Genomic DNA, 13,008 nt, shown 5'->3' with positions numbered 1-13,008 from the left:
CACTTTATAAATCAAACTTTCTTGGCAACAACATGATTTCTATTTCAATGCTGAGCTTGCTGTGTTCTCCTAATATCTCCTACAGATCAGTCCTAAGAGGGAGTAATAATCCCCTAAAGTAATTCTCAGCCCTAAATTCTCCATAATTTATAGTTGGCTCGTTCTGTGGAGCTCTACAAAGAACGAAACAAATGACTCCCCCCTTTCTCCCCCAACTAAGTTATCAATATTTGCCTTGTTTATACAAAAAAAGCTATTTTACACCATGGCCATGGCATTAACGCTTCCGCTGAGCTTTACATTTCCTCTCCATTGAGTGAACTTGTCATTAAAGTCACTCATTTTTTGTTTTTTTGTTGTTGTTGTTGTTGTTGTTTGAAATTTAAAAATCAGGCTTCCATTTCTTTTCGTTTGTGCCCCTTGAGGTCAGACAGACCTACATTTAAGTGATTTCAACTAACGGCATTCAGGGGCATCTCTGTGCCTGCTGGGAGGGGGATTAGAGTCCTGATTAGTGCCTGCAATTAGCTGCTTTCCCTCATTCCACACCCCCCCAATGCAAGTGCACACAAATCTCCATTAACCATATATATTTTTTTTTAATTGGCTCAAGAGGAGGTTTATTATTGCGACTCTCTATTTAAATAAAATCCGCACCAAGTAATAATTTTTTGCATTTTGTCCTTTGCGCGGGGATTAACAGCAGATTGCAGCTCTTGGGCTGCCCTGCCTTCAGCACGGCCACGCGTGAGAGCCGAGATTTTTTTTTCTGCAGTTCTTATGTTAATTATTTTGTGTGTTTTTTGCTGTCAGTGCTGCGGCAGAGCCCGGCCCGGGCAGTGTTGGGGCTGCGGTGTCGCTGCAGGAGCTCCGGGGTTGGTGATAAAATCCCTCATCCTGTATTTTGACACCATTTGCTGAACCCAGCGAAAAAATTATTCACCAGCATTAGAGCCAATTCCTTCATTTATTTATTTTTTTTTTTTAATTCAAAACTGTTCATAAAAAAAATTTCAATTCTTTTAGCCCGATGGCGCTGCACTGAATTTCGCAAATGGAGAATTTGGCTCAGATAACTTAAAAAACCCCCAAATTTTTGTACATCTTATGGTCTACCCCCATTCCCACCTCCTGAAAGGTGCACTGCCAGTTCCACCGGACAAGGAATGCGGGACTGAGCCCCGTCCATATGGAGCTGTTTAAACGAGCCACGTTGAGACTTACAGAGAGATAACGTGCACGTTTGGGATGTTTAAGGTCTAGAATTCGGTACAGATATTACACATCTCCCCACAGACACACTGAAATACTATAAATTAAGGGTGAAATATCTGAGGTCTTGATCCCTTCATCTGAGCTGACTTAGGGAACAGACCCATCCAAACAAACCCGGCTCTTGCCATCAGCAGACGCTGCAGAACAAGCCTTGAGATTTTATTTACGCCAAAATAAGGTGTGAAAAGGACAGAGTTACCTGCACCATCACTCCATAAACAGCCACAGAGCAAATCAATGGAAGATTCCCGGGACATACAATCCCTCTCCAGGGGGAATAATGGGAATACCTTGCTTATTAGAGTCTAACTTCCCTACACTGAGCAGCTGCTGCACGGAGCAGGAGGGAAAACAGAGGGAAAACGCTCATCAATCCCAAAAATCCAAACCCGAGGGTTGGCTTCTGGGTGTCACAGGGTGAGCAGCAAAAAGGGAAGAAAAATCACACACAAAAACACACTCTGAGCACCCCTGGCTACTCTGCACGAAGCATCAGAGACCACAGAGAAATAAAAACTGCATAGAAATTATTTGTGGTTTTTTTTTTTTTTCCTCAGTTTTCTCCCCGTTATTTGAGTGTCTGTGCACGGCTCGCTGGCCACAGCCCTGTGAGTGCTTGCAGAACCACTCAGCAGTGCTGGAATTAAATGTTAACACCTCAATTTTCCCTTCCCAGCAGCAGCGAGGTGAGCCCGCTGCCACAAAAGCCAAGGGCAAGATATTTTGGTGCCCACAGTGACACACGGATAATTTTCTTGGGGATTTTCTGATTCCCGAGCTGGTGACGGTCTAAGGTTTAATTCTGATTTTTAATTTTCTGACATTAATTCTGCCATCTCCCACCACAGGGCTGAGTTTTGTTCTCCCTCCCTGGGTGTGCAAACTAAGGGGGCTCTGATTTGATAAAAATAATTATTTGTTTTCAAGGGAAAACAGATTTTTTCTTTACCCGTTTCTCTTTCAGTTTTGAGATAAAAAGAACCTTCGTGCTGCTAAAACTTTGGTGCAGAATATCCCAGCACAGGTCTTAGTGCACGGGACAGAAAAAGGGAAAGGGGTTTGCTTTGTGGGGGAAAAAAAATACAACCATAATTATGCTAATTTCCTAATTAAAAACTAATTTTTAAAAAATCGCTACCAGAGAAAATCGGGACTAAAATGTTCCAAACGACTCCACAACATTTTCTAGCATCTACATTCCAAAAAACACATGTACAGTTTACACTGAAAAAAAAATAATTTTACTGAAATCTGCAATCACAATAATATTTTTTAAACGCCACTGACTGTGGCATCTCTGCTAAACCGAGTCTTGGTAAACACAATTGATAGAAATCAGAAGAAATACATGTTTGCAGGGAATTTTCACTAACCTGCCTGCTTTGGTTATTATCATTTCCGTGCCAGCTTCATGAAATTTCTTCCATAGCTCCTTCTCGTGGAGATAGACTTTGATATTTTCTATTGTCTGTAAAAAAAAAAAATTAAGATAATGAGAAGAACAAGAAATGATGGAGAAAAGTTTGGATTAGGGCTGGGAAGGGCGGTGGCAGGGCTGGGTTGGGGACACTCAGAGCTGCAGCCGAGGCTCCGGGTGAAGCCACCAGCCCGTGCGGGAGGAGGACTGAGTCTCAAAAATTCCACTGCCTTTTGCCAAAAATAAGAGAAACAAATGGAGGCCGGTTTTAATTGCAGAGTTTCACAACCAGGCAGGACACTGCGGCTAAATGGAAATTTTTTTCTTTAATTTTTTTTAATTTTTTTATTTTTCCTAGGGGAAAAAAATAAAATAAAATCTGTTGGGGTAGACTCGCCCTAAGCCTCCAAAAAACCGGGAACAGCCACGGGGATAAGGGACAAGGGCTGTGCCTTCCGCGGGGTGACGGGGACATCGCAGAGGAGCGGGGAGAAGGAACAGAAGCCGCGTTTTATTTAGGGATGGAAAAATCCCCGGTGAATGGGAGAATCCCCGGGCCGCGCCTTTCAGTGCTCGGCTTCTCCCTTTACCGACGGCGGCCTGCTATGGGACAGCGAAAATAAAATTATAACAATTTAAAAAAAATTAAAAAGGCAAAGAAAAGTGAATAAAAATGATCTTTCCTTGCCATGCCGTGGCCGGGGGAGGATGCTGGCGGCGGGGCTGGCCCAGGGGCCGGACGGAGCGTACCTGCTCGGGGTCGGGGAGCTGCGGGCTGCTGAGCGGAGTGCTGCTGCTGCCCCCGAGGAGCGGGGAGCCCGCGGAGGTGTCCGCATGGCCGGCCGCGGGGGCTGTTGGAAACCCTTCCTCGCTTTCAGACAGGCTTTTCTCCTGGAGCATTTCCTTGGGGGAGAGAGGGGCAAGGTTAGCTCGCCGCACAGGGGGCCACATCCAAATCCTACCCCTCGCCCAGCTCCGGGCACGGCCACCTGCGAGGTCAGACCCTCTGAGCCCGGCCCGTGGTGGCTCCTCGACACCGGGATGTGACACCGAAGCCGCTGTGCCCCGGTCCCCTCGGGACAGCCGCCCACGCGTGGCTGCGCTCCCGCTTTGAGACCAGAGCAGCTCATGGCTGGTGTGGCCGCAGCCCCGATCCCTTCTCCCCTCCGGTACCCGTCGGGGAAGGCAGCCCGGCCCGGTTGAGTCTCTGTGCCCCGGCCCGGTTGAGTCTCTGTGCCCCGGCCCGCTCGGGTCTCTGTGCCCCGGCCCGCTCGGGTCTCTCTGCCCCGTCCCGTCGGGGCTAAAGGGGCTCCGCGACGAGGAGCTGCGGCGGAGCCGGACGGTGTAAACAGGGGGAGTGCTGGGCTCCGAGATAAAAGGGCCCCTCTTAAACTTGGACGGAGACTGGGAAAAGCCAATAAAGATAAGGCCTGACAGCTCCGCCGGGGCTGCCGCGCATCAACGCCGACTTTTACAGCGCGGAGGGGACGCGGCCGCCCGCCCCGCTTGACGGACGGACGGACGGACAGACGGAGGGCGCGGAGGGGGAGCTGCTCCGAGGAGGCTGCGGGGTGCCGGTCCCGGGGAGCGAAACCTGCGCTGGCCGAGGACCTGCGACCCCCGAGGGAACGCTCCTGTCCCCGGCCCCGGCCCCGAGCCGCCAAGGCCGAGCCGCTCTTCGGGACAGCGGCTGTGCAGGGGAGAGAGGGGCTGGGACCCCAAACTGCAGCTCCAGCAGGGCTCCAGGGAGAGAGGGGATGAGACCCCAATCTGCAGCTCCAGCAGAGCTCCAGGGAGAGCGGGACCGGCACCCCAAACTGCAGCTCCAGCAGAGCCCCAGGGAGAGGGGGATTGGCACCCCAAACTGCAGCTCCAGCAGAGCCCCAGGGAGAGGGGGATTGGCACCCCAAACTGCAGCTCCAGCAGAGCCCCAGGGAGAGGGGGATTGGCACCCCAAACTGCAGCTCCAGCAGAGCCCCAGGGAGAGGGGGATTGGCACCCCAAACTGCAGCTCCAGCAGAGCCCCATGGAGAGGGGGATTGGCACCCCAAACTGCAGCTCCAGCAGAGCCCCAGGGAGAGGGGGATTGGCACCCCAAACTGCAGCTCCAGCAGAGCCCCGGTGAGAGCAGGGCTGGGACTCCCGACTCCATTCGCACCAGGATTCCAGGGAGAGCCGGCCAGGCAGCCGGGCTGTGTGCGAGAGGACACACATACCCCAGTGACCGGCCGCAGTGCCCGGGGCAGGGAGCCCCGAGCGGGGAGCGCGGTACGAGGCTCAATCCGCCCAGATCTCCACCGCTCCCTCCACCCGGCTCGGGGTGTCGGGACAGCCCCAGCCCGGCCCAGGCGAGGATGTTTCCCGGCGTCCAAGCGCAGAGCGGAGCCGGGTGACCGGGAGGGCACAGGTGGGAGGTGTCCGAGGGCAAGGCTGCAGCCCCGGGTGCTCCCGGCACGGAGCAGGTTGGCTGGCGGGGAGCAGCAGCGGGGAGCAGCGGGGCAGGCTGGCGGCGGTGTCCCGCCCCAGGCCGGGGCTCGGCGGGCTGCAGGGAGCTCCAGCACCCTTGGATCCCCCCCAGCTCCCTCTCGTCCTTCCCCCCGCGCCCCGGGAACTCACACGGCCGGCCGAGGGGCAGCGGGCGCGGCGGGGCTTGGCCTGGGGGCGGCTGCGGCATGAAGGGGCATCCGCGGGGCGCTCAGGCCGGGAGCGGCTCCTCGGCCCCCGATGGCAGCGGCGTGCGGAGCATCCCCCGCTGCGCGGATTCACTTTCCCTTGATCTCGGCGGAAAATGTTCCATAAAGATCCAGTTTGGGGCCTTTCGACTCCCTCCCTCTTTGTCTCCCCCCCGCTCCCCCCCACCCTCCCTTTTCCTTCCCCTCGTGTTGCTGACGTTGCCGCTGTCAATCACATCCCTTTACACCGACTCTGGCCCGCTCCGCCCGGCCCGGCCCGGCCCGGCCCCGGGCCCGCCCGACGGTCCGTACCGGGGGCACCGCCGGGGGCAGCGCCCGCCCGGCCCCGAGCACCGCGCCCGGCCGCGGCCTTCCCCGGCCTGCCCCGGCCCTGCGCCGGGCCTGGCGCCGAGCAGAGCCGCTGCTGCTCCGGGAGGAGCTCGGGGAGAGGGGACATCCTCGGTACCACCGCCCCCTCACAGCCCCGACGGGCCTGGGGCTCCCCGTTGCCGGCCGGGGAGCCGGGCAAGGCCGAGGCTTTAGCGAGGGGCATAGGCCGCGCTGGGAAGGGCAGGCGGCTCGGCGGGAGCCCGCGGTGGGAGCCGGGGTAGGCCGGGAGAGGTGATGGGGAAGAGCCGAGATGGTGCCTGGGCAGGAGTCCCGCCTCAGGAGGGGCCACAACAGCCGTGGGGTTCCCTGAGCCCGCACCGCGCCCCAAGGCTCCGTGCCCGCCGGCCTGCGGCCTGCTCTCGGTGCGGGTCTCCCTGCCAGTGCAGCGCCGAGGACTGAGGCTCTCCCTCCTCTCCATATCGCCACAGAGAGCCCCGAGCCTTTCCACACGGCAGGCAGGAGCTGCGCGGCCACAACAAAGCGGCGGCGAGGCCCGGCCGTCGGGGCCGCCACGAGGTGAGGGCGGCGAGGGCAGAGCCCCTGACACGGGCCCGCCGGAGCTGCCTCACCCCGCACCGCCTGCCCGGGGCTCACACCGCCTGCTCGGGGGTCACACCGCCTGCTCGGGGGTCACACCGCCCGCTAAACCCCCAAACCAGGAGGAGAACCCACTCAGGAGAGTTATCACGACTTAAAAGGCCACTTCAGCCCGGTTGTCGCGATTACAAGCCACACACACACACAGCGCTGCCCTCACTGAGGCGAACCCTCACTGAGGCGAGCCCTCACAGCCCAACCGCGCCCAGGCCGCCGCTCCCTACCAACCCCTATCGCGACAGCTCCGCTGGTCTATATCGCGATAGAACCGCACTCTGTGCTGCTCTGAGGCTCATCCTCTCCTCACCCAAGGCCACAAGCCCTTACCCGAGCCGGGGGTGCCGGGCGGCGATGAGGCTCCGCTCGCTCCCGCAGCGCCCAGGCCTCACCGGGACCCCGCCATGGGCCCGGGGTGTCTCATCGGGCCTTTTCTTCAAAGGGAATTATTTAAATTTAAACCCGAAACTCACTAACTCACTCACTCCCACCGTCACGTGGGTGCCCCGAAATTGGGAACAGGAGCGGAATATAAAAAAAAAAAAAGTAAAGTGGGGTCAACCTCGTAATGAAGTTTTTTTTTTTCTCCTCCCTGCCGCTCTCCTACCCCCGAAAAAAAAAAAAAAAAGGGGAAAGAAGAAAGAAAAGAAAAAAAAAAAAAGAGAGAAAAAAAAGAAGAAAGGAAAGAAAAAAAAAAAAAAAAAAAAAAAAGAAAGAAAGAAAAAAGGAAAGGAAAGAAAAAATAAAAAAATAAAAAAAGAGGACTCCAGCGGGCCGGTGAGTCTCCCTCAATCATCCCTTCCTCCCTCAATCGCCTGCCTGAGCTTCCCGACGTTAAATACAGTTTTTCCCCTTTGTACAACAACAACAACAACAAAAAAAGGCGGAGAGGGGGCAATGCCAGGTGGGGAGGATTTAATTAAAGCAATAACCAAACACTCTCAAGGCCTGGTTCCATCCTCAGAGCTCCCCGTGGGTGCGTACGGGGTCGGGCAGTGCGGCCGGGCTGGATTTCACCGGGAAAACACAGATTTCCTCATCCCCCGAGCATCCCTCGGCCGACACCGAGGGGTGAAACGTCCTCCTGGCCGGACAAAACCCCCCTGCGCTTCCCCAAAGCTCCGGGAAATCACGGCGAGGAGAAAGCAGCCCCACTGTCATCACCCGGCAGATAAACGGCCGGATCCCCGACGGCGGGGCAGGGTGGCTCCTATTCACGGCTCATCAACGCCCAGCCGAGGATAAACCCCGCTCTCGGGCTCCAAACCAGCGCTCCAAACCGCTCATCACTGTCACCGAGCCTGGCCCTAAACACCGGCCGGTTAATAAAAGTTTAATGTCGTTTTTCTCCGGAGTTGCTACGCTCAGTAAGCCGAGTGGGATCTGTTCGTCCGTGGGATGCTCTTCAAGCCGCCGCGCCTTTCTGTGGCTCCTCTTTCCCACCCCAAAGAAAACCTGCTTCTCTTTCCCCCCCCCCAGAAAAATCAAAAATCTGCCAACCACGACGGAGACGGAGGGAGAAGAGAAGCCCAAACCCGCACCCGACGGCGGCGGGGGGAAAGTCGGGACCGAGAGCCTCGAGCGCCTGGGTTGGCGTAGATTTACTGACTTGAGAGGAAACTCACCGGTTTACACTGCTGAGAAGGGTTTGAATGGATGAGTACTGAGAAAAAAATAAAAAAATTAAAAAAAAATTGCCGAATTTGGCCAGTAACAAGGCTGGAAGAATGGAAGGCTGATACTGAGTTATGCGTGGACTCGGGAGGAATTACACAGGCATCAGAGCCTTGCTTCTAAACAGCGACAGTGCCAAATTTCTAATAACTGTGTAATATGCTTATTTATACCATACAAGGACTTACAAACCTCATTGTGCATAGCAGCTGGGTCATATTTCTTTACCCTTCCATTCCTCAGGCTCTTTTGCCAAGAGACTGGTACCAAACACTTCTAAGGCTGAAAGGAAAACACAAAATTTAATCGCAAAGAAACGATGACAAGGAAGCGTGGGTAAGATACGGGCTGACGTGCAGCCCTTTAATCTTAAGCATCTGCCTAAAATAGATACACTAAAGGGGGGTATTGGAAATATGCACGGTTTGAAATGCGGGTGATTCTCTGCTTCTAAATCGTTCAGCCCAATTATCCACATGGATTTCCCTGACCTGGGCACGTTTGGAGGCTCTAAGGCTTTGTTTTAAACTGTTAAGTAAATATTTTAACGAATGTTTTAAAAGGTTGTAAACGAATGTGCCGCTCAGTCTCGCACCAAGCTCCGCTGGAACGGGGTAAATCAAACGAAGAACCGTATTCCGATTTGTTTTTAAATATTTTGGGGGGGGGGGGGGGTATTTGTTAATTTTATCCAAGAGAACCAAGTGTACTCGCCCCTCGTAATTTCAAAAAAAGGTCTGCAAGATGCAGCCCGGCAATTTTATCCAGAAATAATTAAACTATGAACGAATATTCGTGTGTGTAGACGTTTTTTAAAAGATTAAATATTTTAGAAATAAAAGCCAACAACTGTGGAATTGGTTTAATTTTTTTAATTAACGCTAATTTTCTCCAAATGCTCTGAATGTTTATTTTTTAATATGCTCACTTCCTATTTTTTAAAGTAGCATCTAAAAAAACCAGAACATTTCAAATCAATTGCACGTTTTTTTTGAAGGAAGAGATTTTTACCATGAGCTTGGCAAAGTCTTTGTAAGAACGAATAGTCCAGAGATCACTGCCCTGGTGAGTGTCAGACTGAGATAGTCCCCAGTGGTATTTCCCAGCCAAAGCTCTGATTTAATTTCAAGATTTACGTACATACAAAAAAAAATTTAAATAAAACCCAGAAACAAACTAATAAACAAACAAACAAACAAACCAACCCTCAATCTATTTTGTAATAACTTTTTTTAAAATTTATTTTAATGAAAAGATCTCTAAAGCTACAACACGCTGGAGGATGGGAGCAGGCAAATGGAGCTGGAATGGGAATGATGGTTTCAAAAATAACAGGAGAACAAAGCCCAGCACTCAGAGCATGGTGATTTCTCTGCAGCCTGGCTTTGAATGCCACAGCAGCCCCAGCTCTGCTTCCTGCAGCCACCAAACTCTGCTGTGGGGTGGGGTCTGGGGGCCAAGGTGGCCCTGCCACCTCTGTGTGCCACTGACGGCAGGGGAGGGCTTGGGGACATCATCCCTGGTGGTCACCAGCACTGCCAAGGGCTGGGGGAGAAAGGACTCTGTTGTGGCTCAGGGTGACAGCCAGGGGTGTGCATGGAGAGGGGACAGCAGCCCCAGGGCAGCTCAGTGTCCTCCTGCAGGGACATTGGTGGACAGGGAAGACACGTGGAAGCTCCTGGGTGAAGCTGCTCTGGGCAAAAATGAGAGGCACATCAATCCACCCAGTGACAGCAGAGCAAGTCACTTGTCACCAGGCAGGCAGAAAAGAGGAGAGGCTTGTCTTAAGCCTTGCACCAGAGCAAGAAACTCCTTAAGGTATTGCAAACCCAGCCCAGTGCACTGGCAGAGAAACATGTGGCTCTGCACGGCATCCTTGGCATCATCCATCCAGGGACTGGGAGAGTCCTGCCCAAAGTGATTGTTCAGTTTGTGCTGAGGATGAGGAGGAGGTTATTGCTATGGGAAATCATTGTCCTTCAGGGTAAACAGAGGAAAATGCTGGTCTGGGTGAGAGATTCCCAGCGTGAGGAATGAAGGCAGCCAGCTGCCAGCTCTGTCTCTGCCCTGGAGCTGGGCACAGACTCTGTCCAAGCCCCCAGTGTGGCACAGTGTGATGCTCTGACAGAGCAGCCAGGGCCAGTGGGGCCAAACAACCTTGTTCAAACATCAGAGCCCCCTCAGGGGCCAGAACACCTGACCCACAGCCTGAGCCAAGCCCTCACACCCCACCAGAGCCTGCCCCTCTCTTTGGCCAGTCCCTTTCCCCCACAGTGCTGCCCAGAGGGAATCTTTCCTCTTTCTCCCTCATCCAGGGCTGGACCCACAGCATGGCAAGGGGTCAATACAGTGCTCAGCACTGGAGCTGGAGGGAGGGAACAGAAAACACTCAGCCAGGAGCAAACAGGGGCCCTGGGGGATTAAACCCTGGCCAGATGCCTACAAGAACCTTGCATCATCCCGGGGATCAGTCCTGTCCCCAGTCCTGGCTAAATCACCCAGGTTTGGGGGTGTGAGGCTTGCAGAGCACGGGAAAGCAGCCAGGATTTCCAAGGGCAGAGGGGAGCAGGGAGCAGCAGGAGCAGCAGGCCGGAGTGTAGAGGCTGGAGCAGAGGCACAAACATTCATCCAGAGCTGCTGCAGAGGAGGCGGCACAATGGGATGGAGGAAGGAGAGGTGAGAGGCAGATGAGAGCAGAGAGGAAGGGAGCTCTGGGGGTCTGGGGAGCAGGAGGCTGGGGAAAAGGGGCCACTCTAGGGAAGGGTTTTGCTTCCAAGGGCAGCACACATCACCAGTGAGCCTTTGGGATGTGGCAGTTTGCTCCCTGCTCAGTCACATCCCTCCTGTGCCTCCATCCCACTCCCGGGACACTGACGTGAAACACATTCCTTGGGCTGCAGGGGCAGGGCCAGGCCTGGGACAAATGCTCTTCTCCATTTTGGGCATTTCCCTCCCTGCCCAGGGAGTGGGTTTGCTCTGAAGGCAGGGCTCAGTCTTAGGGGTGACATTGTCCCCCCAGTAAAGGGACAAGAACTGCAGAAAGGCTCCACATTCCCATTCCTGGGGAAGGTTCTCCACAGAAGCAAACAGGAAGGGAAGTGATAGCCAACTGGGATGGGGCCCAGAAGCTGGGAATCTCCTCCTCCTGGGACATGACTTGCTGTGGGACCCCAAATTTGCTGCAGGTACAACGAGGGAAACTGGAGAGAGGGGAGGGATGAAATGCTGGAGCAGCATCTGCCCCTGGCTCCAGCAAGGAGAGAAAGGATGGCTGAGATTCATTAAATAAAGAGACAGGAAAACCTTGCTTAAGGAGCTGTCTGGGAAAGGGGCCATTTCAGGCCTGCTGTATACAAGTGCCAGTGATTTGGGGCCAGAACAGACAATTGCTAAAATTTCCTCCAGGCTCTGCTGTGCAAGGAGCTGCTCTCAAGCAAAGCAGTTCCAGAAAGTCGTGGGGAGATTACTGGTGCTGTTCTGCTTGGGTTGAAGGACCAAGCTGGCTCCATCAGGAGAAGGGAAGGAAAAAGATCCCTCAAATTAGGAATTTTTTCATACAACAGCTCAGGGCACTGACCTGGTGGTGCAGAGAGGATGAGGCAGCTCCTGCTGGAGGAAGGGCATAAACACCTCACCATGGGAACAAAGAGAGGGATGGAAAAGGGATTTCATGATCCTCAGGATGAGTCTGCACCTGTCATAAACTAACAGGGTGAAATTTGGGAAGAGGCAGGAGCAGTGGGGACAGCAGGAGATGCTGCCATGGAGAAGGTTTGCACCACTGAACTTCAGCACAGCCACAGCTACAGAGGGAGTCCAGGTGCTTCTGCCCCTGCCATTCCCTGCTCTTACCTGGGAGCCAGGCAGGGGAGAGGGCAAAATGGGCTCTGCCCCAAACCCCAGCCACTGCTCCACCACCACCAGGGAAGAGGGATCCACGCTGGGATCTCTCACCTTGCCCCAGGTGATGAGATCTGCCAGCTGGTCAAGGGGCTGGCCTGGCTGCTTTGGGACATCCTCAGGATCATTCTCCACCTCTGCCACATGATTTTCATCCATTCCCATGCTGGTAAATGGCTGGAAAATCCTTGCCTGGGTTGGGAACATCGACCTGAGGAAGCACCTTGGGCTCGGGTCCAGCACTGGCCATGGAGCCTCAGGCCCTGTGGGGACAGCAGGCACAGAGCCAGCAGCAGGATGGTCCTCTCTGCTCCTGAAATCAGAAGCTGTGAGGGGGGTCCATCCCCTCTCTCCTGTTTTGCCATGTTCCTGCTCCCAGCTGAACCTAGAAAGAGTAAAAAACATGGATAAAGAATGCTGGTCAGTGCTTTCTGTACCAGCATCCTTCACGTACAACACATCCCCATCACCTCCAGCCGAGCAGAACTCTGTGGGTTTTACCTCTGCACTGGTGCCACCGACAAAGTGCAGAAAAGCCTCAGAGCTGGAGATAAACGCCCTGGAGCAGATGAAATCAGCCGGGAACACCTGATCCTCATTCCCACAAGGTTATGGTTAAGGTTGCGAAACGAAGGAAGTGCCGCGCTGGGCACGCTGGCAGCAAATCAAAGCCAGTGACATTCATTAAAGCATATGTTAGGAATAGGAAATTAAGCTAAAGCAACATTTCATCTGCAGAGTCTTCTCCGGGCACTTTAGCGAGGGTATAAGTTTACTGTAGAGAAAGAGAAATGAGGAGGCTGGTGCAGAGGATAGATGTGCGGGAAGTTAAAAGAATTAGAGGAGAGTTTTAAAAGCTTTAGACTATACACTCGAGGTCATGTTCACTCTCTGTATTTATTTTGAATTGTGAGTGAGGGGGGAGGCTGAGAGTGCTGGCTGGCACTGAGGGAACACTCGGGCTAACATGGACCAAGCATCCTTGACAAGGGGGTTCAGCCCTGAAATTGGGACCCTCTGCACTCCTCCCTGTGTGGCTGCACCAGGCACTGCTGGACCTTGGCACTGGTTTTGCAAAAATACACG

The 13,008-nt window shown here is 53.9% G+C and overlaps 1 protein-coding gene across 1 annotated transcript in view; it reads right to left on the bottom strand.

Moving 5' to 3' along the window:
- The window catches only part of TBX4 (T-box transcription factor 4), a gene marked incomplete at both ends in the record, with an annotated part of 30,756 nt that extends 27,164 nt beyond the window's left edge, over nucleotides 1-3,592 (bottom strand). The window contains 2 exons of the mRNA XM_083875375.1: nucleotides 2,649-2,743; nucleotides 3,443-3,592. Coding sequence (XP_083731501.1) covers nucleotides 2,649-2,743; nucleotides 3,443-3,592 — 245 coding nt within the window. The remainder of the gene's footprint in view (nucleotides 1-2,648; nucleotides 2,744-3,442) is intronic.
- Nucleotides 3,593-13,008: the final 9,416 nt, after the last annotated feature.

This window comes from Zosterops lateralis (genome assembly GCF_965231275.1).
Source record: "Zosterops lateralis genome assembly, chromosome: 19".
NCBI lineage: Eukaryota > Metazoa > Chordata > Aves > Passeriformes > Zosteropidae > Zosterops > Zosterops lateralis.
Note: the sequence above shows the minus strand (reverse complement) of the source record. Positions and strands in the feature narration are given on the sequence as shown.